Source organism: Theropithecus gelada, chromosome 20 (assembly GCF_003255815.1).
Source record: "Theropithecus gelada isolate Dixy chromosome 20, Tgel_1.0, whole genome shotgun sequence".
Classification (NCBI taxonomy): domain Eukaryota; kingdom Metazoa; phylum Chordata; class Mammalia; order Primates; family Cercopithecidae; genus Theropithecus; species Theropithecus gelada.
In genome coordinates, this window is record NC_037688.1 from 33,186,609 (window position 1) to 33,212,587 (window position 25,979).

A 25,979-nucleotide genomic window follows, 5' to 3' on the forward strand; every position below is an offset into this window, starting at 1 on the left:
CAACGCTCCCGAGACCCCACTCCTGTCACCAGTTCCCCGAACATTCCTTCCTGGGGTCGCAGATACTGCTCACAGACGTCCCCGTAACCAACTTCATCACCTCCGTAGCCTAGGATCCTCCGAGGGGGCCATCCGCTGCCCCGCCCCTTTACGTGCGGCCCGGCCCCTTGGCGCGGCGTCCTGGCAAATAGCGCCGGAAGCCCCGCCCCCGACCGGTTGCTAGGCTCCGACAGCCGGAAGTCCCGCCTGCCGTGTAGTCGCCGCCGTCGCTGCCGCTGCTGCCGTCGTTGTTGTTGTGGTCGGTGCGCTGAGCTCCGCGGCTCCGAGAGCCGGTTCCGTCCCTTTCCCGCCGCCGCCATGAAGTGGATGTTCAAGGAGGACCACTCGCTGGGTAAGCACTTGGCCGTCGGCCCGGCTGCTGGGGGCCGGGGCGGCGGGTGGGCCCCCTCCCCCACTGTGGCGGCCCTGGTTCGGGTGGAGTGGGGCGGATGCCCTGCTCCGGTCTCGAGTCGCCCAGGCCCTGGTGCCTGGGGCAGCCGCCTCCTGACCCCGTGTCACCCTCCGCGGGCCCTGCTGGGAGCAGTAGGGGACAGGACCGCGGCCGCAGGGACGCCGGAACCAGGGCCTGGGCTGTGCGCAGGGCGCAGGGGGAGGAGGGCCGGGGGCCGGAAACCGACCGGGGGGCAGGCCCAGCCGTCAGCCCTGTTTGTTTCTCCCACAGAACACAGATGCGTGGAGTCCGCGAAGATTCGAGCGAAATATCCCGACAGGGTTCCGGTGAGTGTTTGGACTCTCCGCCCCCTCACCTCGCTGTCACCTCTGTCGTCTGGGACCCGTAATAGGCCCCAGGCCATTCAACAGTTGACAAGTTGAGATTCCAGTCCCAGTTAATAGTAACTGACTGGCCAGACCGAGATGAGGCGTCCCAGGGCCGAGGCGTGAGGGGCTCGGGCTGGTGCTGTTCAGGGTGCCTCAGTGCTGAATCTCCCGATCTAGGCCAGCGAGCCGTCTGCAGCCTCGGGGCTCCCTGGCCAATTATGTAAGGAACGATGTTCTAGGACAGGGCAACAGGTCACTGCCACTTTTGGGAATGGTGGTGGAGGGAGACTGTCACTTTGGTCTTGGAAGTGGTACTTGAGTCTCAGGACGTTCATCTTTTACTTTGAGCCTCCATCTTTACCTAACTTCTAGCTCCGTTACCTCACCTTGACCCTGTCATCCTTGCCTGACCAAAATAATGTGAAAAGCCGCTGAAAACCCTTCTGCCATGTTTTCTTCTTAGTCAATAATAAATATGATGTTATATTTCTTCCATGGTTGGGGAGACAGTTTTGTAATCCTTATTAATTTTTAATGGACATTAAGGCCTGTTATTGTAGCTCTTTGCTTGTGAATAATTCGTCTCAGGAAAGGAGTAGGAGGGACGGATTTGAAACTTGTTCAGAGAGGAGCAACAGGCCAAATGAAGAGCTTGGTTCTTGGCTGGCTGAAATTCCAGGCATTCCCATTAGTCCATCCGTTCTTGTCTCCTGTGTTCCTTGGGAACACAGTAGTGTTTCCTGTAGTGTGAAGGTGGATCCATTCTGGGGTCCTGGAGTAACGGACCATGGATGAAATCCTCCCCAGATACTCTTAGGTCTGCCCAGATAAAATGTGGAAAAGCTTAGTAGTAAGGGCTGCATTTCTCTTACATAATTGACCACAGAAAAGCACTTACCGTTTCCCTATAACACATTTATATCAATTCTTAATCTCCAGAGCGTGTGGTTTATTAAGCCAAAGACATATTTTCTCCTGCTATGCAGTTTCCCACCCACCTCCTTGCCCACACTCTGTTCGTCAGCTCCTCAGCCATGTGAGGCCAGAGCCTCCCTTTAGGAAACGCAGTCCTGACCTCTCTTTACTTTCCCAGGTGATTGTGGAAAAGGTCTCAGGCTCTCAGATTGTTGACATTGACAAACGGAAGTACTTGGTTCCATCTGATATCACTGTGGCTCAGTTCATGTGGATCATCAGGAAAAGGATCCAGCTTCCTTCTGAAAAGGCGATCTTCCTGTTTGTGGATAAGACAGTTCCACAGTCCAGGTGAGAGGTGTTTACTAGATGGGCCCTCTGGTATTAGACATCTGGTTGGCTGCTTACGAAACTCCAAACCTTTGGAAGTCTGAAAACTCTTAGGGGTCCTGACTAGAAATCTGTATTTTGTGCTCCCTGACATCAGGGGTTGCAGGAAAATAATGGCTGCAATATATAAGAGTGCATTTTGGATTCAGAAAATAGAACAAGGCCTGGACTTTAAAAAAAATGATGAAACTCAGCCTAACATCTCCAAGAATCTTTTAAAACAGTTGAGAACTTATTTAGGCTTAAGCTATAGGTAGAACTGAGGCCTGAAATGAGGTTTTCTTTCCCGAAGGCAGTCCTGGCACGCTCCTCCACTGGGAGCCTGTGGGCCCTGCTGAGGCTCACTCAGTTAATCATCCAGTTTGCTTGCTTCCAAACTTGGTCAACTCTTTGACATTGTAAGTGTCTATAGCTGCCTGATCCTCAAGTCTGACAAAATGACTGCTGCACAGTAAAGGGCTCTGAAGTCTTTTTATAGACTCATACCTCCCTTGGTAGCACCTGCTTTGACTGTCAGACTATTGTGCTGCCTGGAAGCAGTCTTTGGGACTGTAACTTGTGGCCTGAATGTAGGCAGAGGCATTAGAATTCCCCTTTTCTGTGTATTTGATAGCCCAGCTTTAGTCCCCTGTGGAAAGAGGAAAATGGAGGGGCTCCGTCTGACATCTTAGTCAGTCCTTTCCCATTACTGAGTGGGTAGTTTTAGGCCCTGATCCAGATTCTGGCCCCCACCTCTCCCCTGAGTGTGAGTTCCTGGCCACATCTTATCTTAGTGACCCAATGTAGGTTTCATATACCACCCGCAGAAGTAATACTTCTAAAAGTGAAGGCTTTCAGAAGCCCTGGAAACTAGCCCAATGTTGCCCACATAGGTTCCTGGTGAAAATCCTTGAAGACTCCAGAAGAGGCCTCTGCCAAATTCCAGTTACTTACTTCTGTTAAAGGTGGAAAGCTCTGGCTATTTTTTGGTCTGATTTCCTCTTTCCCAGTGTCCTCCACCTCCACTTCCTGGTGTCTGATAGAAAGGCAGGGGAGAAATGGAAGCTCCCTCCCTAAGGCCAGCGTTCAACCTGAGGAGACAGCCCAGGGCCTACCCACTGGACACCACTAGTCTGCCACAGCTGTAGCTCTGGAAGCTGTGGTGTTGCTTGAGGTGATCTTGTCACCCATAGGGCTCTTCCAACCTTCCTTCCCAGGCCTCTGGGCTGTGTCTTCACCTGGGGAGGAAGCCTTGGGCATCCTTGGTTACCCTGGGCTTTCCTTAAGGTGTTTGGGGAGGTAATCTTCTTTCATAACATCTGCAACTTCTGCAGAGTCTTGGTGACCCTGTGTTTCCTACTCCCCGGAGGTGGTGGCTCAGTGGGAGAAAGTAAGTGACTAGGACCTATGGCATTGAGTTTATTTTCCACAATTCTGATTCTCTGGTTCTTCTCAAAGGAAATGAAGCAGGTTTCTGGAGACCTTCAGATTACTCAGATGGCTCCACAGTAATCTGGCAATTAAAATGGCTACAGGTCTTATCAACTTCCCCTCCCCCATTATCCCTGAGATAGAAATAGAATTGGAAATGAAAAATGATTTTTCAAGGCAGCAGAGACTGCTTCAACCCATTTTCTCTCTAAGTCCCGTTTTCCTTTCCAGTGTGGTGAGAATCAACCCTAAAGCAGATTAAGATTACACTAGTAACTCAAGTCAGGATTTTAGGGCCGAGTAACCAGAAATCCAAGTCCTGACCCTTCAGGATTTAGTCACCAACTGGGACCCTTTTGCCCAGGCTGTCAGCTCTTTTGGCCCCAGTTAATGACTGTCACCCTACATTTAATGCAACTGTTCATTTTGGGGCTTTATTCTCAGAAAATTTTTTTTTTTTGAGACAGAGTCTCACTCTGTTGCCCAGGTTGGAGTGGAGTGGTACAATCTCAGCTCACTGCAATCTCTGCCTCCTAGGATCAAGTGATCCTCCCACCTCAGACTCCCTGATAACTGGGATGGGACCACAGGTGCGTGCCACCACACCGGGCTAAAAATACAAATTTGTTTCTAAACAAAAGAGGCTTGTGACATCATTGGGCTTTATGCAAATGTAAATCAGCCATAAACATAAACAAAAAGTGCCACAGGGTCCTTCCTAAAGCTGGCTATGATTCAGCTTCACCATCTCTTCCCAAGACAATTTGCAGCCTCTTCCTCAGGTCTTTTCAGTCTCCTTAGGGAAGCATGGAGCCTCTCTTAACCTTCATGCAGTGCTTGCTGGCTTCAAAGAGTGGCTGGGGAAATTAAAGAAGGGATGAATTCAAGTCTGCAGGAGCCCTCCCTCTCCGATGACTGACTGGTCTGCATGAAGATCAATTATGTCTGAGGCTGAAGGGGAGGAAGTTCTCAGTTATTTCTGCCTTGGAGTGGAAAACAGGCGGTCACCATGTAAAGTGTCATGATTTTTATTTAGAGTAGTTAGTATTAAATATTGATTCTATAAATAGAGACAGAGGCAAGTCCCTAGGTTTTACTTCCTAAATTCAAGTTCTTGTTTCATTTAAAGAAAAGGGAATCACAATGGCCTTTTCCCATTTAGCGTTGGAAAGTTGAACTCTCTGCTTAGGTGCCTGCATCAAGAATCGGGCCAAAAACGGAAGGGGAACCATGCCTTTGTTCAGACACAACTTCAGAAAAAACATCAGTGTACAGGTTTCCTACTCATGGCCTTAGAGGGGAACTCAGACCTGGCAGTCAATGGTCTTTGGTCTTTGTTTATTTAGAACATAGATAAGAGTCTTGCTAATCCTCTGTTTAAAATAGAAACAGGAGTATATCATTAAATAAAATATTTCTAAGATACTATTTGTTGTTGTTGTTGAGACGAGGTCTTGCTCTGTCACCCTGGCTGGAGTGCAGTGACACAGTCTTAGCTCACTGCAGCCTTGAACTCCTGGGCTTGAGCAGTCCTCCCACCTCACCAGGTTGGTCTCAAACTCCTGGCTACAGGTGATCCTCCTGCCTTGGCCTCCCAGAGTGCTGGAATTATGGGTGTTACCCACCACACCTGGCCAGATATTATAATTTGACTTTGGGAAACCTGTGCTGTTTAAGAGTATGGTGTTTATTTGCTTCTGGATGTTAAAGAGATCTTCAGTAAAAGGAAGCTGTGATGTCTTGGAAATGAAAAGTGATTATCAGGGCAACGGAGACTGTTTCAAAGCCATTTTCTCTCCAAGTCCCATTTGCCTTTCCAATCTGCTGAGAATCCACCCTAAAGCAGCTTATACCAGTAACCCAAGTCAGGGTTTTAGGACAGAGTAACAAGAAATCCAAGTCCTGACCCTTCAGATCCCAATTAATGACTTCACCCCACACTTATTCATCCTTTATTTAGAAATGTGCTTAAAGCACTTGGATCATTTCTGGGTAAATACTTAAGGACAGGACATTTTTTTTTTTTTTTTTTTTTTGAGACGGAGTTTCACTCATATCGCCCAGGCTAGAGTGCAGTGGCACGATCTCGGCTTACTGGAACCTCCGCCTCCCAGCTTCAAGCGATTCTCCTGCCTCAGCCCCCGAGTAGCTGGGATTACAGGCGACCACCACCACGCCTGGCTAATTTTTTTTGTATTTTTAGTAGAGACGGGGTCTCTACTAAATACAATATGGGGTCTCACCATATTGACCAGGCTGGTCTCTAACTCCTGACCTCAGGTGATCTGCTGACCTTGGCCTCCCAAAGTGCTGGGATTACAAGCGTGAGCCACTGCTCCCGGCCTAGTTGTTCCTTTTTATCAGATAAATATGTGCTGTCCTATGCCGGGCATAGTGGTGGTCGCCTGTAATCCCAGCTACTCTGGAGCTGAGGCAGGAGAATCGCTTGAAGCTGGGAGGAGGAGGTTGTGGTGAGCTGAGATCGCACCACTGCACTCCAGCCTGGGCGACATGAGTGAAACTCTGTCTCAAAATCAAAACAAAAAAAGGAACAACCACCAGTGGTTAATCTTTATATTTTGGAATCTTGAGGAGCATCAGGGCCTTATTAACTTTGACTGTGAAGCCAGTGCCTCTCCAGGATTGACAGTAGTGGTCATTGCCTTTCTACCTCCTACCACCTATCCTGCCCTGCTGGAGAAGAGATAATCCAAGGTCCAGTGGAAGCACATGGACTCCAAAGCAGATGGGTGCCCAGGTGTGCTCATCAGCCCAGCCAATTCATGAGTCAATGTAGACCCCACAGCCTCCATGACCTGCCCTTGGTTGGGGTGAACGCAGGTTCTCTAGGGATTGGGCATCCACACAGTTCTAGGTCAGCCTCTCCCAATGCATAGAGCTGTTGAGTAGCATAAACTGATGTCTGTCTAGAGTCACATGGCCATTCCTGATGTGGATCCTGCTGTAACTTTCCCTTTTTTATTGCACAGTTTCTCCACTGGAGAAATGGTTTTGCCTGGATCTATGTCCTTCAGTGGAGGGGTTGGGGAGAGGGCTTTAGGGGCAGTTTAAGTTCATTTTCACACAGTACTTCAGGGTCCCACTTCACCTGAGATTCGCTCCATAGCTTGAATCTACCACTGGCTTTACCCATTTTTTTCCTTGCCAGACTCAGAGCTTGGAAGGTGGCAGTGCCTCTGTACTCAGAGCAGCATCTTTCTCAGATGAATGCATGTGATACTTGATGCCACAGGGTGTGCATTTGTGTTAGGGACTGGAGGCCATCTTCAGTGTTTTCTACAGCCACCTCCCAGCAACTTAGGCAGCAAGGCTTGGAGCTGCAGTGCTGCTTGCAAGTTGTCAGGGCATCCAGCAAGCCTGTGCAGCTTAGCTGGATAGATGCATTAGAGCTGCCTCCGTGCTTCAGGATCCTCAGGCATCCTAGCCTGCTCAGTGCTGTGTATAGCTCAGGCCTCCAAATTCTGAGGGAGAAGTTTATCTTCTCAGAGGTTTGTGGAATGTGTCCCAAACTGACACACCAGCCTTCTGCTAATAGACTGCCTGCTAGTGAGGGTTGCATTTTGTCTCTCTGCACTTCCATTTGAATATCCTTTTAATGGGACTTTTAAAAAATGAGTTAATTTTTTTTTTTAAGTCTATTTGTGGCCCAGCTCATTTTGGCTGCAGGCCAAGTTATTCTGACTCTGCATGTATGCAGTCCGATCCCATAAGTGCTGTTTTCAAATCAGTCTTGCTTCATGAGACCCAGTAAAGCCTCAAAATTAGATGCATGTTCAGCATTGAGCATTGTCAGTTACCAAGTTCTTTGCCCAAGGGGCATCCTGACTATAAGGACACAGTGCTACTGCCAACTAAGTTTCCACATGAGGTTGTGTGTCAGAAAAGGGGAAATATTGGATTCTTAAGTCATTAGGCACTAAGGCATCTAGTTGTCAAATTACAAGATCTGAAGGAGAGAGCCCTAAGACCTTGCTACTCAGCATGTGATGCAGAGACTGGCAGCAGTCGCCTTACCTGGGAGCTTGATGTTCCGATGATTGGTACCAACATTTGTATGAGAAGCACTGTTCTAAGGAAGATCTCTGCAGAAGGTACAAGGACTCTAATGTTAGGTCATCAGAACAGATCTAGCTGTTTGGACATTTGGAGGCAGCAAACCGTGGTGGTCTCCTAGTTTTTTGACCTGGAGTGAATTTAGAATCTCTGTGCCTCAGTTTTCTTATCTATGAACTATGGATTATGGTACTATCTACCTCATAAGGTTGTTTTGAGGATAAAGAGTTAACATATGTAATGTATGAGCAGTGCTTCGCGCATACACATTGCCATTATAGTTAGGATTTTTACTGTCAGCTTCTGTAGCTACTGGGGCACTGCTTAAACAGATTGATGAACCCAAGTTTTACTTAAAAGACAATGGAATCTAAAGCCAGAAAGGAATGAAAGCCACATGATTGTGGGCCTCTTCTCCTGCCGAGTCAGGTATCAGTGTCTCAGGACGTGCCTTCAACAGTAGCGGTCCAGTGGTCATTGTTCACCATGGATAGCATACACAGGCCTGGGGGTGGGCTGCTGGTGTTTATGAAGCTCCTCAAATGTTTCTAATGTAGCAACGGGATTTAGAATCATTGTATTAGGGCTTCTAACTTGCTAGAAAAAGAGCAGAACTTAGTCTGTTTGGGACCAAACTTGACAAAGGCACTATGGGGCGACTCTGAATTGCACACAGTGTCCGCTACTGCATCTAAACCCATCTGGTAATGGCAGTGGGGAGATGTTATGACAGTTGTCATCAGGGTCACCCTGGACACTTGGACAAATGGAGTAAAGAGTTGTGGCAGTAGCTGTAGTTGTTTTCCCATTAGCCTCATTCTGAGGAGTTTCAGAGGAAAGTGGGGTTATTCTCTGGGCCTTCTCAACCACCAGGGTAAAAATCTTGGGACACTCAGCTTTTGTTCAAGCCCTTCTGCTAGTTTCTGGCTTGTCATTTCACTTCCTGGCTCGTCACTCTACTTCCTAATCACATAGCTTTTAAAGATGACCCTCCCTTCTCTCCCACAACAAAAGGTCAAGCATCTTCCTTCTCAACCTGGCTGCACATGGAATCATCTTAGGCATTTAAAAAATATGCTGATGAGGCTGGGCACGGTGGCTCATGCCTGTAATCCAGCACTTTGGGAGGCAGAGGTGGGTGGATCACCTGAGGTCAGGAGTTCAAGACCAGCCTGGCCAACACGGTGAAATCTCACCTCTACTAAAAAAGAAAAAAAATAATTTAGCTGGGCGTGGTGGCATGCGCCTGTAATCCCAGCTACTTGGGAGGCTAAGACATGAGACTTGGTTGAACCGGAAGGTAGGGGTTGCAGTGAGCTGAGATCCTGCCACTGTACTCCAGCCTGGGCGACAGAGCAAGACTCTGTCTTAACAAAACAAAAACATAGTGATGATTTCGTTGGTCTGGGTAGCGCTTGGGCGTGGAGATGTTTTTAAAGCTCTCCAGTAAGATTCTGATGCGCAGCCAAGGCTGCGGCCCACGGCTGCAGGTGTTGTTCCTCCCTCTACCCACTGCCCCCTAAGTCCTGTCCTGGGGCATTGCTGTCAGTAGAAACGGATGCAAGCCACGTATGTAATTTAAGCATTTTGTAGTAGCCACATTAAAAAAATAAAACCAGTTGAAATGTAACTTTTTTTTTTTTTTTTTGAGACAGTTTTGCTCTCGTTGCCCAGGCTGCAGTGCAGTGGCACGATTTTAGCCCACTGCAGCCTCCACTTCCCAGGTTCAAGCGATTCTCCTGCCTCAGCCTCCCGAGTAGCTGCGCCACCACGCCTGGCTACTTTTGTATTTTTAGTAGAGACGGGTTTCACCATGTTGGTCAGGTTGGTCTCAAACTCCTGACCTCAGGTGATGCGCCCACCTTGGCCTCCCAAAGTGCTGGGATTACAGGCGTGAGCCACTGCGCCTGGCGGAAATTAATTTTAATGATATATTTTATTTGACCCAGTATATACATAATTTTATCATTTCAGCATGTAATCAAAATAGAGCTATTTTGCTGCATTTTGATACTAAGTCTGAAATCTTTTTTATGTTTTACACTGCACATCCCAATTCAGATGAGCCACATTTTCAAGTGCTGAATGCAGCTAGTGGCTACTGTGTTGTAGCAGCGATACAGGACATTTCAGTCATAGCAGAAATTTCTGTTGAACAGTTCTGTTCCAGGGAGTCCTTATTTTACAAATTCCAGGCTAAGAGATCCTCACAGGGAGCACCGTTTTTATTGTACAAGATGCCGATGACAGGTTGTTTCATATTCATAATCAGCCCTCCCCCACATTGTTACTTAATAATTCTCATCTACCCACACAGCCATCCGAGCTAAGCTTGCAAATGGGGCAGGAAGAATAGGAAAAAAAACTCAAAACCTCCCCCTTCATAAATGTGGTATTCGTCCATGTTTACATGGAGGTCCCACTCAGCTCTTGAGGAGCAAAGCAGCAGGTGGGGCAGTCACTGCTTCCTCAGGTTGAGGCCTTGGACTGCTCCTTATCTTCCCCACTGGCCCTTGGTTTATGAGTCCCCCTTTTAAGGATCTGTTGTGACCGACCTATCTGGGCTAGTGACCTCAGATGTCTTAGACTGAGCATCTTACTACTGTTTCTGGTTGACCCCTCCACTCATGGTCTTAACACATTTGCACCTCCTCTCATCTCAGAGAGTACAGTCACAGGGCAGAGCTTGCATAGGGATCCAGGTGTTACTAGTCTTACTCTGGAGCTGGTCCAGCTCAGTTTCATGGCACAGAACTAGATTAGGTCTCCACTGTGCAGTCTGTTTTACCACTTAGGGAAAGCCAGCTTTCCTACCCACACACGTTTAGTTTGAAGACTATCTATTTTTGGAAGGTTCTTTGGGAGGTTGGGCAGGCTTCTTTGGATCCCAGATACATTTACAGCTTTTTGCATTAAGTGTGCGGAAAATAACTTCTCTTTGATGATGATGATACAGATCTTTGGGGGCACAGGGGTTTAGCTGGGGAGCTTCTATGATAATGAACCCAAACTACTCTTCCTTGCTAGGGTCCTTTACCCACACAGAGGTGAGCCTTTCAGGTTTTTCATTTTGCTTAGTTTCTTCTCTCCTCCTTGGTATTCATGTGTTAACCAGCCACAGTCCCCTGAAGGAGCTGGCTTCTTTAAAGGATTTACTTGGGAGGATGTCAAATGGCTTTGTCTTCTGCAGACTTCATTTATTTTAATCTTTTTATGGCTCCTTTCTCTTTATTTAAAACAGGATTATAAGCACACAGCAGGTACTGACACCTGAAGTCTTTTTACTAAATTCCTATCCTCAGGCCATCCTTTTTCTCCTGAAACCTGGACTCCAATTTTCAATGATTTTTTTTTTTGTTTTTCTCTTTCAAGCCTAACTATGGGACAGCTTTACGAGAAGGAAAAAGATGAAGATGGATTCTTGTATGTGGCCTACAGCGGAGAGAACACTTTTGGCTTCTGAGGGCCATTGCTGGGCTAGGTGCACCGTAACTGCTTGTGTATCTTGTAAATAGCCAGCCATTTTCAGTTATTATACCAGAACCTCTTCACATAGACCTATTAGTGCATTTGTAACTGGATTTATTTCTTAATATATTGGAAGGTTTTGTTTCCTTAGATTAGTAAATTATCATACAGAGTTTTATTTTGAGTTGTTCTTTCTGTGCACTGTCCTCATGGCTGTATTATCCAGGAAACTTGTCCTTCTGGAAATCATATTTAATGATATTTCTATATCAAAGTGAGGTAGGCGCGGTATTAAAGTGAAAGGGAAGGTGATACATTTATTCTGGGTTATGCTTGAAGTGTTAGATGGCTAAGTATTAAAATTATCCAAATTAAATCCTTAGCAGTCAGAACACTTGCTTCACTAGAATATGCCAACTGCCAATCATGTTGGACTGAGCTAATTTGTTCCTCTTTCTGAAACTATTAAGGTAAATAATTAACAATAAAAATTATCTCATAAAGGCATTGCACTGTGGCCATGTCCTTTATTCACCTCCTTTTGGATGGGTCAGAGAAGAGGCTCCTACATCTGGCAGGTCAGGAAGAGGGCTTGTGGAGGTCATGGCTGCACATCCTGGGACCGGGAGCCATGGCCAGGGTCATAAGGAGAGACATTGTTTTGAATAACTAATATGTTCACATGATTGAGGTATCAGGACAATACAAAAAGGTATACACCGAGAAGGCTTGTTCCCGCCAGCTTCCTAACCACCTCTGCCCTTTATGGGAAATTACTTTTACTGGCTTCTTGTTTCTTTTCAGTATTTTAAAAGTAAATAGGATCATTTAAAGGATAGTATAATAACATAGTAAAAAGGATAATTAAATATGAATACATATCCTTACTGTCTTTTTTTTTTTTTTTTGAGGCAGAGTTTTGCTCTTATCATCCAGGCTGGAGTGCAGTGGTGCAATTTCAACTCACTGCAACCTCCACCTCCCGGGTTCAAGCACTTCTCCAGCCTTGCCTCCTAAATAGCTGGGATTATAGGCATGTGCCACCATGCCTAGCTAATTTTGTGTTTTTAGTAGAGATGAGGTCTTACCATGTTAGCCAGGCCGGTCTCAAACTCCTGACTGCAGGTGATCCACCCACCTCAGCCTCCCAAAGTGCTGGGATTACAGGTGCCCACCACTACACCTAGCTTGTTCTTTTTATCTTTTTTTTTTTTTTTTTTTTTTGAGATGGTGTCTCGCTCTTTCGCCCAGTGGCATGATCTTGGCTCACTGCAAACTCTGCCTCCTGGATTCACACCACTCTTCTGCCTCAGCCTCCTGAGTAGCTGGGACTATAGGCGCCCGCCATCACGCCCGGCTAATTTTTTTGTATTTTTTTTTTTAGTAGAGACGGGGTTTCACCGTGTTAGCCAGGATGGTTTGGATCTCCTGACCTCGTGATCCACCTGCCTTGGCCTCCCAAAATGCTGGGATTACAGGCGTGAGCCACTGCCCCCAGCCTCTTCTTTTTCTTATACAAAGAAAACATATACTTCTACCTACATTGCTTTCTTTCATTTAACATTATATTTTAGTGATCTGTCCGTATCACTTCTGTGCATCCTTTTAATGTTCCTGCGTTCTTTAAGGTACTGCTTTCTACTCCCTTCTTCCTAAAAATCAAGATTAGATTTATCTATGCCCATGAGTTTCATTTCTCACAATTAGTATAGATGTGTAGGCTTGCTAGGACACAAATACATTTGAGAGGAAATGCTTAGTTACTTTCTTAAATCTTCTGCAGACATACTGTGTTGGTGGCTAGAGCACTACACAGACAAGAATGGAGAAACCAGGTATGTCCCAGCAGTCTAAGAACATGTAATTAAAATGACTCACACTTTCCATTGGGGAAGAAACAAAGACCTTTAACTTTATTTTACCAAATTATATAAGTAGCTCATCCAAGCTCTCTACTGATGTCACCTTTTCAGTTGGGATCAGAGGAAACATTCTTAATTTGTTACAAACATCTTGTTGGGTCTTTACCAAACTTGAGCTAATAAAATCTGTTTCTCTTTGCTGATAGTTTCACACTAAAAGCAGTTAGACACTGACCTCAGAGTGAGCAAGTAAAGGGAAAGTGAGCTCGGTGTTACTAAAGAATCTTATTTGCAATGACATACTCCGAATTCAAACTGGCCTTAGCATTAAAAAGGCAGTTTATTATTTCGCCTCTCAGAGGGATGGTTCACTGGCTTGAGGTGTAGCTAGAACCAGGGATCAAATAATAACATTAAAACTCCATCTCTTGGTTTTGTTTTTCTCTGTGTTCTCCATGTGATGGCAAAGATGGCCCCATCTTTGGAGTTGCTTAGCAACTCCAGTGGAAGGAAGAACATCTTTTCTGAGAGCACTAACAAAAGTCCCTGAGAGGTCTCTGGCCTTGCTTGGACTACCAAGCAGCCCTGGTTGGGGCAGAGAATGGTGAACCTCTGCCTAAACATATGAACAGAAATAGGATTTTACAGAAATGGAGGAGGGGTGGCTTCCCAAAGGCATTTTGATTTATTTGTTTCACAACCACAAACCCACAAATGCAACCGAGAAGAAAGTAGCTAAAGAGAAGAAAACCAAAAGGCAAGTATCGCTGAAGCCAGTCGTGGTTTTTTGTTGTTGTTGTTTGTTTGTTTTTTGAGACAGAGTCTTGCTGCGGTCAGCCTGGGCTGGAGTACAATGGCACAATCTCAGCTCACTGCAAACTCCACCTCCCGAGTTCCAGCAATTCTCCTGCCTCAGCCTCCCGAGTGGCTGGGATTACAGGTGCACGCCACCATGCCTGGCTAATTTTTGTATTTTTAGTAGAGACAGGGTTTCACCGTGTTGACCAGACTGGTCTTGAACTCCCGACCTCAGGTGACCCACCCATCTCAGCCTCCCAAAGTGTTGGGATTACAGGCGTGAGCCACCGTGCCCAGCCATGTTTTTATTTTAAGTAATTTATAGTTAGCACTTATTAAGCACCCTCTAGATACCAGATGATTTACATACATTATCACAATCTTCAACAAGCCACCGTAAGATAGGTAGTGAAGTTTCCACAGCCACACGACTACCGAGAGGCAGAACTGAGACACTAAGTGAAACTGAAGAAGAATGACGTGGTTGGCAATGTCAAATCATTTCATGATGTTGTTTTTTTCTATTTATAATGTGCCTGGGAGGACTCTGGCCTTGCTTGGCGTACCAAACAGCCCCACTTGGAGCAGGGACTGGTGGGAGGGAACGGTGAAACCTTCTTAACCATGTAAATGTAGGATTATACAGAATCCTACAGAATAGGATTAACCATGCTGCATACTAGGGCACAAATACAAATAAAGTACTATCCTGTCTTCCAGGAGGTTTCCGTCTGGCGGTAAACCAACATGTAAAGAATAATTACAAAGCAGTGTTGTAAGTGCTGTAGCAGAAGTACTGGAACAGAGGCCGGGGTAGCTATCGGCTACAAAACAAACCATTGAAGAAAGCAGCACCTATTTGGAATATCAGTCAATAAAAGTGGATTTGTCAATTTTGCCTTTAAAATGTAACATCTAAGTGAAGATTTAAAAAGTTAAAAAAAAAAAAGCATATATTCTTCCCCCAAACCCTAATCCTCAAAGACACTAGACTTGTAAAATTGTACAGATGAATTTTACCAAACTAAGGGACCCCTTTCTTAAAGTGTTTCAGAGATTAGAAAATGAATAATTATATTCATTTTGAGACTTAAAATCTCAGTGTTAAAACTTTATAAAGATGGTATAAGAGAAAAAGTTATAGCTTTGTCTCATCGACATATAAAAATCATATATATATATTTAAAAGAGATGGGGTCTCACTGTTACACAGGCTGGAGTGCTGTGCTGTGATCACAGCTCACTGTAGCTTCGAATTTCTGGGCTCAAGTGATCCTCCCACCTCAGCCTCCCGAGTAGTGCCTGGCCCCCATGTTTAAAATATAACAGCAATGGCCTGAAAAATGAACTGGATGACCCATGACTCTATAATGGTTATATATGAAAAAACAGATTCCTATATTACACATAAATTCAAGGTGGATTAAATATCTGAATATGAGACGGCCTGGTGGCTCACACCTGTATTGCCAGCACTTTGGGAGGTTGAAGTGGAAGGATCCCTTGAGGCCAGGAGTTTGAGCCCTGGGCAATATAGTGAGACACTGTGTCTACAAAAAATTTAAGAATTAGCTGGGCCCGGTGGTGCATGCCTATAGTCCCAGCTACTCAGGAGGCTGAAGTGGGAAGCTCAAGCAATGAGCCCAAGGAGTTTAAGGTTGCAGTGAGCTATGATTGCACCACTGCACTTCAGCCTGGGTGACCCTGTTGCAAAAAACAAAAACAGGCAGGGAACAGTGGCTCATACCTGTAATCCCAGCACTTGGGAGGCCGAGGTGTGTGGATCACCTGAGGTCAGGAGGTCAAGACCAGCCTGGCCAACATGGTGAAACCCTGTCTCTAGGGCGGGGCGTGGTGGCTTACGCCTGTAATCCCAGCACTTTGGGAGGCCGAGGCAGGCAGATCACAAGGTCAGGAGATCCAGACCATCCTGGCTAACACTGCAAAACCTCATCTTGGCCGGGCGCGGTGGCTCAAGCCTGTAATCCCAGCACTTTGGGAGGCCGAGACGGGCGGATCACGAGGTCAGGAGATCGAGACCATCCTGGCTAACACGGTGAAACCCCGTCTCTACTAAAAAAATACAAAAAACTAGCCGGGCGAGGTGGTGGGCGCCTGTAGTCCCAGCTACTCGGGAGGCTGAGGCAGGAGAATGGCGGGAACCCGGGAGGCGGAGCTTGCAGTGAGCTGAGATCCGGCCACAGCACTCCAGCCTGGGCGACAGAGCGAGACTCCGTCTCAAAAAAAAAAAAAAAAACAAAAAAAAAACCTCATCTCTACTAAAAATACAAAAAAATTAGCCGGGCGTCATGGCACACGCCTGTAGTCCCAGATACTTGGGAGGCTGAGGCAGGAGAATTGCTTGAACCTGGGAGGCAGAGGTTGCAGTAAGCTGAGATTGCGCCACTGCACTCCAGCCTGGGTGACAGAGTGAGGCTCTGTCTCGGAAAAAAAAAAAAGAATAAAGAATAAAAAGAAAGAAAAGAAAAAGAAAAACCCTGTCTCTACTAAAAATTAAAAAGCCAGACGTGGTGGTGTAATCCCAGCTACTGGGGAGGCTGAGGCAGGAAAATCTTTTGAACCTGGGAGGTGGAGGTTGCAGTGAGCCCAGATCACCGACTCTCAAACAACAACATCAAAACAACAACAATAAAAACAAACCACCCAGTAGAAAAATGGGCAAAATACTTTTAAACTGAGATTAGAAAAAAGGAATAACCACAAATTCATTTTGAGACTTACAAAATCTCAATGTTAAATATAAAGACAACATGAAGCCATGCACAGTGGCTCACGCCTGTAATCCCATCCCAACACTTTGGGAGGCCAAGGTGGCAGGATGAATTGAGCTCAGTTTTTAAGGCCACAGTGAGCTATAATCATGCCACTTTACTCCAGCCTGGGTGACAGAGTGAAACCCTGTGTCCAAAACAAAACCCACAAAAACAAAAAGACAGTGTAAGAGAAAAAAAATTATAGCTCTCATTTATCAACATAGATAAAGTTTTTATTTTTTTCAAGAGATGGAGTCTCGCTCTGCCACCCAGGCTGGAGTACAGTGGCGTGGTCATAGCTCACTGCAGCCTCAAATTCATGGGCTCAAACAATCCTCCTTCCTCAGCCTCCCAAAGTGCTGGCCAGGCTTAAGCTACCATGCCCGGTCTAGCATTTAGATCTTTAATTCACTTTAAATTTATTTTATGTATAATTAATATAGGAATCTACTTTTTTTATATGTATATAATCATTATTTTGTTAATTCCCACAAAAGAGAAAACCTAACAGGTCAGTAAACAAAATTCTTAACATCATTCAAGACCACTGTCACTGTACCAACTCTAGAATGTGCCATTCACAAAGACTAAACTGTGAACAGTGCCTCCTAGAGTTGTGTGGTGTCTACACTGTGTTATTGGTGGCCTTGTAAAAATCTAAAGGAAACTATGGAATATAACTTCATCAAATTGGCCGAAATTAAATTTTCAACAAATGAAATGTTGGTGAGGATGTGAGACATCTAGAATTGTCGTAAATGACTGTTGTGTACGTAAACTGGTACCATCACTTTGGTAAAAAGTTTGACACTGTATCTAGTGAAGTTGAAGGTGCCTGTAATCCATGGCTTAGCAAGTTTTACTTCTAGGTATATATTCCAGAAATATCCCTACATGTGTATAAGAGACATGTAGAAGAATGATCATTGCAACCTTGTTTCAACAAAAAATTGGAAACCAACTAAATGTCCACCACAGGAGAATGGAGAGATATGTGGTATATTTATACAAAGGAATACTGTATAGCAGTTGAAATAACTAGAGCCACATGTGTCAACATAAATAAATCTCCAAAACAGTACTGATAATGAAAAAAGCAAGAGGCAGAAGTATATTCAGCATGATCCATTTCTATAAAGTTTAAAAATTTGCAAAACAATTATATTTATTGCTTATAGATATAAACTTAGGTAATAAAAGTATAAACCATGCAAGGGAATGAAACATCAACTTCAGGATGGTGGTTCCCTAATGGAGGGAGGGAAATGGGATCAGGAAAGGGCAAATATGGGGTTTCAAACACTAGTCATGTTTTCTTCAAAAAGTAAAAACCTGATGCAAAGATAGCAAAATGTTTACTGTTGGGTGGTGGGTGTTTCTTTTTTTTTTTAAAAGACACAGGGTCTCACTATATTGCCCTGGCTGGTCTTGAATTCCTGGGCTCAAATGACCCTTGCACCTTGGCGTCCTGAGTAACTTGGATTACAGGCACATATCACCATGCCCTGCTTCTTTTTACTTTTATGTTTGAAATATTTCATAACTTTTGTTTTAAGTTACACCAGTGAGAATAGAAATTGGGTCCTTCTCAAAGGACAGCATGTGGCTGCCTCCATTTCTCACTTCCTCTTCCCTCCTCAGCTCAAGATAGGCAAGCTTCTACCCTCCACTTCTCTGCCCCAGAGTTTGCTAGGCTGACCAAAATAACCTTGTCCCCCCACCCACCCCGTGGATACTAGCCACCACACCCAGCTAATTTTCATAATTTTTTTTGTAGCAACGGGGTGTCACTATGTTGCCCAGGCTGGTCTCAAACTCCGGCCTCAAGGGATCCTCCCCAGCACCTGGCCACTTTCTTTTTTTTGGCACCAATCTTCTTTGCCTGTCTTTAATATATTCTATACTTTACATTACTCCCAGGATGTTTCTCCTGGAAGCTCCTAATTGTCTTTCTCCTGATTTTCCTCTGGTCTCTCAGTCACTCTCGTTTCTATGCTTTTCTACCTGCTCCTGAAGTCTCCATTTCCCCAGGGTTCCCTCCTCACCAGTGTCCCCTCTTCTCCATCTGCACATTCTCTGTAGATGACTTCATCTAACCCATGTCTTTGATGACTCCAAAATTTTTATCTCAATCCCATCTCTCTCCTGAGCACTAAACCAGTCCCTCTAAATGCCCACTCTAGGCCCTTATCCTGCCAAAATCTTAACCTCTGAAACTGGGTACATCTCTGCCTACATCTCCTGGCCCCCCACAAAACCAGCTCCTCTTTCTGGTCTCCTTTCACATCCATGGCATAACGTTCCATTCTGTCACCAACACGATGACCTGGGAGTCATCCTCAACCACTCCCTCTTCCGCTCCCTGCGTTCGCCTCGCCCTCTGCCTGTTTCTGAAGTCAGTCCCTCCCTGTGGTTCCTCAAGCCCGTTGCCTGGGCCTCATCATTTCTCTTGAAGTTACTACAGTAATCCCCTAAATACGGTCTCCTCACCACCATCCCTGCTCCTGCAGTCTGTTCTTGCTACAGCAAAGAGTTATCTTTCTAAAATGTAACTTCATCTTAGCACCCATCTCTCAAAATCCCTGAAGTGCAGAGTGGTCAGGATAAAACTATTCTCCTTTGCGAGGCACTCAGAGTCCCCCCTGCTGTGACCTTCAGCCTCATCCCCAGCGTCTCCCATACTCCACTAGCCCAGCCATGCTGTGCTATCACCTCTAGCCTTTACGATGTTTCTCCACTGCAAATACCCTTCCCTCTAAACTGTCCCCACATGTACCCCCAGTTCTTCTTGCTTGCTGTCCACTAATATTTCCCCTTCACCAGTTCTTTGCTAAGAACGCTGCACCCTTCTCCCAGGTTGGGTATGAGACCTTTGTCACAGTCATCCTCACACTGTGCTCTTCCATTGCAAAGTCACTTGCCCATCTTCCTTTAGTCAGGAGCAACATGAGGACTCTCCCTTATCCTTGTACCCCAGGTGCAGAGCAAAATGCCTGGCACATTGATGGCATCCAGGAGGTGTATGACTGCTCTTACCTGGAATCGAGAGCCTGCTTAACAAGCACCGACACGTCTTACTTTTGCAGCAGCAGCTGAAACACACTGGCCACGAAGAGGTCTTAAGGCAGGCTTGTGCAATCCCAAAGGTGGCCAGAGGATCTCTTTCAAGGAGAATTTGGAGGGAGGCAATATAAATGTTCTTATTCTCAAAAGACTTATTCTTCATTAAACAGAAAAAAGGAAAGCCTTAAAATGTACAACTTGATTCCCTTTTTCATCTTTATTTCTTATGGTTTGGATATTTGTCCCTGCCCAAATCTCATATTGAATTCTAATCCTAAATGCTGGAGGTGAGGCCTTGTGGGAGGCGTTGGATCACGGGGCAGATCCCTCATGACTTGGTACTGTCTTTGTGATAGTTCTCACAATATCCGGTCATTCCAAGGTATATGACACCTCCCTCCACTCTCTCTCTCTTGCTCCTGCTTTCACTATGTGAGACGCCTGCTCCCACTTTACCTTCCATTATGAGTAAAGCTTCCTGAGGCCTCCCCAGAGGCAAATGCTAGCACTGTTTCCTCTACAGCCTGCAGAACTGTGAGCCAATTAAACGTCTTTTCTTTTTTTTCTTTTTTTTGAGATGGATCTCACTCTGTCACCCAGGCTGAAGTGAGTGGCGAGATCTCGGCTCACTGCAACCTCCACGTCCCAGGTTCAAGTGATTCTCCTGCCTTAGCCTCCCAAGTAGCTGGGATTACAGGTGTCCACCACCACGCCTGGCTAATTTTTTTTGTATTTTTAGTAGAGACGGCGTTTCACCATGTTGGTCAGGCTGGTCTTGAACTCCTGACCTCCAGGATCCACCGGCCTTGGGCTCTCAAAGTGCTAGGATTACAGGTGTAAGCCACTATGCCCAGCCAAATGTCCTTTCCTATAAATTACCCAGTCTCAGCTATTTCTTTTTGGCAATGCAAGAACGGCCTAACATACCTAAAACCAATCCTGGTGGCTGACACTGAGGAAGCAAAGCCACAGTTAGGTAGGAGGATCCACATACACCTCTGTGATCAACAGCTTTGCTCCTTCACCTGGAGCTGTTGCTTCCCGATGTGGGATGGAGGGGTGTAGACAAACACACGTGCAGACACCTGGTGTGCAGCATGACACTCTACAAACATCTGCCCAATAAGCTTGTCCCGAGGACGGTCATGTTTATTAGCAAAAGCTCTGGAAATTGGGACTAGCAAATTGGAAGGAGTCACTTAGAAGCTGGCAGACAGACGACCTTGGCTGGAGTTTCGTAAGTGCTAGTCACTGCATGTGTGGTAGACACTCCTCCTATACCTATCACAACCCCATTGCCAAGTGGGCAGAGCTGCCCTCATTTCAAAGGTGAGGACACTGACACTTTGAGAATGATGTTACCTACCCAACATCACACAACTAGCACATCCTGGTGCCAAAATTCACGCTTTGGTCTAATGCCCAAACCCATCTTTATTTTACTAGTCCAGACAGTGAGAATTAAAGGACTTTGTTTGAATGTGGTCCACAGACATGTATATACATACTTAATTTTCTTGCTTCTGAAAAAAATTTTTAAGATCTAGCAACAATCAGCTAGAACAACAACAAAAAAATGGTTCCAGTTCATTCCACCTGCCTTAAGTTTCCTACTCCTGAAAAGATTGGGTTTGTGACCATTGTACTATAGTCTACACACTATCATTTATTTATTTCTGAGACAGAGTCTCGCCCTGTCGCTCAGCTTGGAGTGAAGTGGTGCAATCTTGGCCCAATGCAACCTCCGCCTCCTGGGTTCAAATGATTCTCCTGTCTCAGCCTCCTGAGTAGCTGGGATTACGGGTGAGGTACCCAGCTAGTTTTAATATGTTTTATTTTTTGGAGAGAGAGTCTCTCTCTGTCATCTAGGCTGGAGTGCAGTGGCGCGATCTCGGCTCACTGCAACCTCTGCCTCCCAGGTTCAAGAGATTCCCGTGCCTCAGTCTCCTGAGTAGCTAGGATTATAGGCATGCACCACCACACCCAGCTTCTTTTTGTATTTTTAGTAGAGCCGGGTTTTCGCCATGTTAGCCAGGCTGGTCTGGAACTCCTAACTGCAGGTAATCCACCCATCTCAGCCTCCCAAAGTGCTGGAATTATAGGCGTGAGCCACTATGCCTGGCCTAGTTTTTATTTTATTTTGAAACAGAGTTTCGTCTAGACGGGAGTGCAATGGTGTGATCTTGGCTCACTGCCACCTCTTCCTCCCAGGTTCAAGAGATTCTCCTGCCAGAGCCTCCCGAGTAGCTGGGATTACAGGCGCCTGCCACCAGGCCCAGCTCATTTTTATATTTTTAAAAGAGGTGGGGTTTCACCATGTTGGCCAGGCTGGTCTTGAACTCCTGACTTTTAAGTTATGTGCCTACCTTGGCCTCCCAAAGTGCTGGGATTACAGGTGTGAGCCACCGTGCTTGGCCCACTTATTTTAGAAAATAATTCCCTCAAAGTATATGCAAGCAAAACACTAAGCCATGTGGGCCCTTGTTGTTTGGGCTGCTATAACAAAACACCACAGACTGAATAGTAAATAAACAATCTAGCTTTATTTCTTACCATTCTGGAGGCCGGGAAGTCCAAGATCAAGGTGTGATTTGCGTCTAGTGAGAGCCCGATTCCTGGTTTATAGACAGCCATCTTCTCATTGTGTCCTCACATGGTGGAAGAGGTAGGGAATTTCTGGAGTCTCTTTGATAAAGACACTAATCCCATTCATGAGGGCTCTACATTTTTTTGTTTTGTTTTGTTTTGTTTTTTTGAGACGGAGTTTTGCTCTTGTCACCCAGGCTGGAGTGCAATGGCGCAATCTCAGGTCACTGCAACCTCCTTCTCCCAGGTTCAAACAGTTCTCCTGCCTCAGACTCCAGAGTAGCTGGGATTACAGGCGTCTGCCACCATGCCCAGCTAATTTTTGTATTTTTAGTAGAGGTGGGGTTTCACCGTGTTGGCCAGGCTGGTCTCAAACTCCTGACCTCAGGTGATCCACCCACCTTGGCCTCCCAAAATGCTGGGATTACAGGCGTGAGCCACCATGCCTGTCTGGGCTCTGCTCTTAAGACCTAATCACCTCCCAAAGACCCAATCACCTCCCAAAGACCCCACCTCTAATACCATAATTTTGGGAGTTACGATTTCAACATAGGAATCTGCGGGGGACACAAATATTCAGACCATAGCAGCTCTCATCTTTCATGAAGGAGGCACAGAGCCAGGCTGCACCACCTACCTGCTTTAGCACAGGTGAGTGAGCACTGTCATCGGAGCTGGTTTAAACTGCACTTGCCACTCCATCACCCCAAGGCTGCCTTCTCCTACTGTCAGCTGGCTTCACAGCCCAGCAGTTACTGACATGTTAGTAAAGAAGGACATTCACAGTGGCACTCGGTAAGTTGAAGAACAAAAGTACAGCATGAAAATGCCAGCTGAAAAGGCATTCACTGGAGGTCAAAACAGTTCACAAGAGGCAGCAATAAACAGGGAAGTTCCAGAAACTTTGGGTTAGGGGATGCAGGTCCTGAAACTTACATTAAGAAAAGCTCTTTGCTTTCAATTAACAAAATCGAATTCAGAGCAAACGGGTGAACTGGACTGAGCGTGCCTCCATTGTTGGGTAAAGCTTAGTAATACTGCCCACAGTATCATTTCCCAGAGCTTTCTTGAGAGGTTGCACAGAAAGGTCTTGTTGTTGAACTGAAGAAAGATGCTGGGAATGGGCTCTGTGATCCTGCTCTGTTGTCAGGTTGGTTTCACCCGCAAGGGGCCCACCGTACCTCCCCGTGGAGACACTGCTTAGTTTCAATGTGCTTTTCATTCTCTTGGCTGCCTGAGCAAATGGCCATCACTGTTTCCATTGTGAGCTCTTCCCCTTCGGGAGCTGAGCCCAAAGTACAGGGAACATGTGCTGGAGACCAACATTTGGCAGCCTGGTCCCACTTGGAGTGACTTTCTGCCACTCCCTTTCCTCCCACAGAGACATTTTCCTTCATCTGGTCACTGAAAAGCAGTGCTGGACAGGCTTGTTCTAAAAGCTGATTCCTAACCCTACTGGCTCATAGGAATGGGGGGCAAAACATCCATACCCAAATTCAGAGCCCAGGTTACTAGATTGAGACAAGAGTTATTTTCAGGCTGGCATGGTGGCTCATGCCTCTAATCCCAGCACTCTGGCAGGCAGAGGCGGGAGGATCACCTGAGGTCGAGAGTTCGAGACCAGCCTGACCTTCATGGAGAAACCCCATCTCTACTAAAAATACAAAATTAGGCACATGCCTGTAATCCGGGCTACTCGGGAGGCTGAGGCAGGAGAATCGCTTGAACCCGGGAGGTGGAGGTTGCGGTAAGCCCAGATCGCACCGTTGTACTCCAGCCTGGGCAACAACAATGAAACTCTGTTTAAAAAAAAAGAGTTATTTCCATCCCTCCCTTGTCACCAACATGACTGAGGCCATATGTAGTCACAGCATCAGTGGGCAGTTTCCTAGAGAAAATTTTTCTTTGTATTATCTATCCAATTAATAATTTTTATGAGAATCCTACCTAACAGTTGAAAAACACTGAGCATCCTAAATGCGACGATCTAATTTTGTAGGACAGATAAGAAGTTATAAGCAGAGGTTAAATACTTTCCCCACATCCACACAGAAGTTAGTGGCAGAACTGGTACTAGGACACAACTGCTTGAGTATCTAGGTCCAGTTTTATTCTACTACACCAAGTAGTAAGGACCATGTTTTTGTTTTTTTGCATTTTAAAATTGAGGTATAATTATGTAAAGTACACGAACATTAACGTGTAGACTTAATGTGGACAAATGTTTACACCAATATAATCAACGCTCCAATCAAAACACAGGATGTTTCCATCCTCCAGAGGCCTCTTTCTACTCGACTGCCTGCTCCCCACCCCCCACCACATCAGGCAGTCACCACTCATGATATTTGTCCCTTTTGATTCATTTTGGGTCCCCAGTTTTAAGAAATAAAAATTGAATTCAAACAACTTTGCCTGAAGCCCTTAAGTCTTTACAGAATTTCCCTACCACTTTTGGACCACAGGTATAAAGATTTGTTTTGGATTCATCTGGACGGTGTTACAGCAAGTCAGTCTCAGCCCCAATACAGACACGTTTAGGTTTAAAAGGATTCATGTTTATAGGACGTGAAGGTCAACAATTCTTCAATATGGGGTATTAAAAAAACTACTCTTTCTGGAAAATAAATGTGCTTTGTCTGAAATATCTGTCTCCTTGGCTGTTTAGTTTCTAACCATTTAGTATCTAACCATTCCTTCAGGATAACTGCCTATGGGAAGAGCTGCTCGAGCTCTGGAAAGTAAGCACTTATATACTAAGTATTTTTCCAGTTGGAAGCTGTCTCCTGGTTTCAATAGCTTTTCTGTTGCGGTGGGATCCATTTTAACAGCTCCTCTGGCTTTCCCAGACACCATCTCAGGAGGCAGTGGCAGTTGAAAAGATAACACTGTCCTAAGCCATTTAACTAGCCAGGAAGGGACCTGGGTTTTAGGAGCTGGAAAATTTTGGCTACGGCTTGCTCAGAACACTGTCTTAAATCCAAAAAGTCTTGCCAAGGTCCAGGTGGAGGCAGCTTTCCCCCAGCCACAGACACTACCAAATCAGACAGGGCTTGCATTTCTTCCGACCAGAGGCACTGGCAGCCAGGGTCGGTCATTATCTCCATAGCAGCCTCGTTTCCCCAGACAGTGAGCTCATGCTTGGCGCTGATCAACTCCATAAAACAAGGCATTTAACCCTATGCAGAAATGACTACATGAAATCTATACACACAATTATTTAAATCAAGCCAAATTTTGAAAATTATTAAGAAAATACAAATTATGCAACACAGTCGTAACACTAGAACCCACTTACGGACACAGAATAAACAGCAAGGCTCGAAGTGTAAACCTCCCTGAAAGAGCCAAATTCCACAAGACAGTAATTCCGTGGAATTAAGCTGCCTAAAGCAGCTTGTGAGATTCCTCTTCCCTATACAACATCGCCTCTATGTGTTTTCTGGTGTTAATGCAGTTTAAAATAGAGAAACCTTTTTCCATTAATTTTTATTTCATTTAAAAAATTTATTTAAAAAATAGGCATATATTAACATGGTTCAACATTTTAAAAGAGTATAAAGTTAAAAGTCTCCCTCCCACTCCTTGGACCCTGGCCATCCTTTGTCCTGTTTGATGACTGGTTTCTTGTAAGTAGATTCATAGATACTTTAGTATATACAAGCTAAACAGTTACCTATCTTTCATGCTTTTTTTTTCCAGCCTCCCGAGTAGCTGGGATTACAAGCATGTGCCACTATGCCCGGCTAATTTTGTATTTTTAGTAGAGACGAAGTTTCTCCATGTTGGTCAGGCTGGTCTTGAACTCTCAACCTCGGGT

The 25,979-nt window shown here is 45.5% G+C and overlaps 1 protein-coding gene across 1 annotated transcript; it reads left to right on the forward strand.

Annotated features, from left to right (window-relative positions):
- Positions 1 to 227: 227 nt before the first annotated feature.
- Positions 228 to 11,583, forward strand: GABARAPL2 (GABA type A receptor associated protein like 2). Its single transcript, XM_025369401.1, has 4 exons — positions 228 to 391; positions 722 to 777; positions 1,913 to 2,085; positions 10,981 to 11,583. Exons 1-4 carry the CDS (start codon positions 358 to 360, stop codon positions 11,069 to 11,071), a joined length of 354 nt encoding a protein of 117 aa, XP_025225186.1. The 5' UTR covers positions 228 to 357; the 3' UTR covers positions 11,072 to 11,583.
- Positions 11,584 to 25,979: the final 14,396 nt, after the last annotated feature.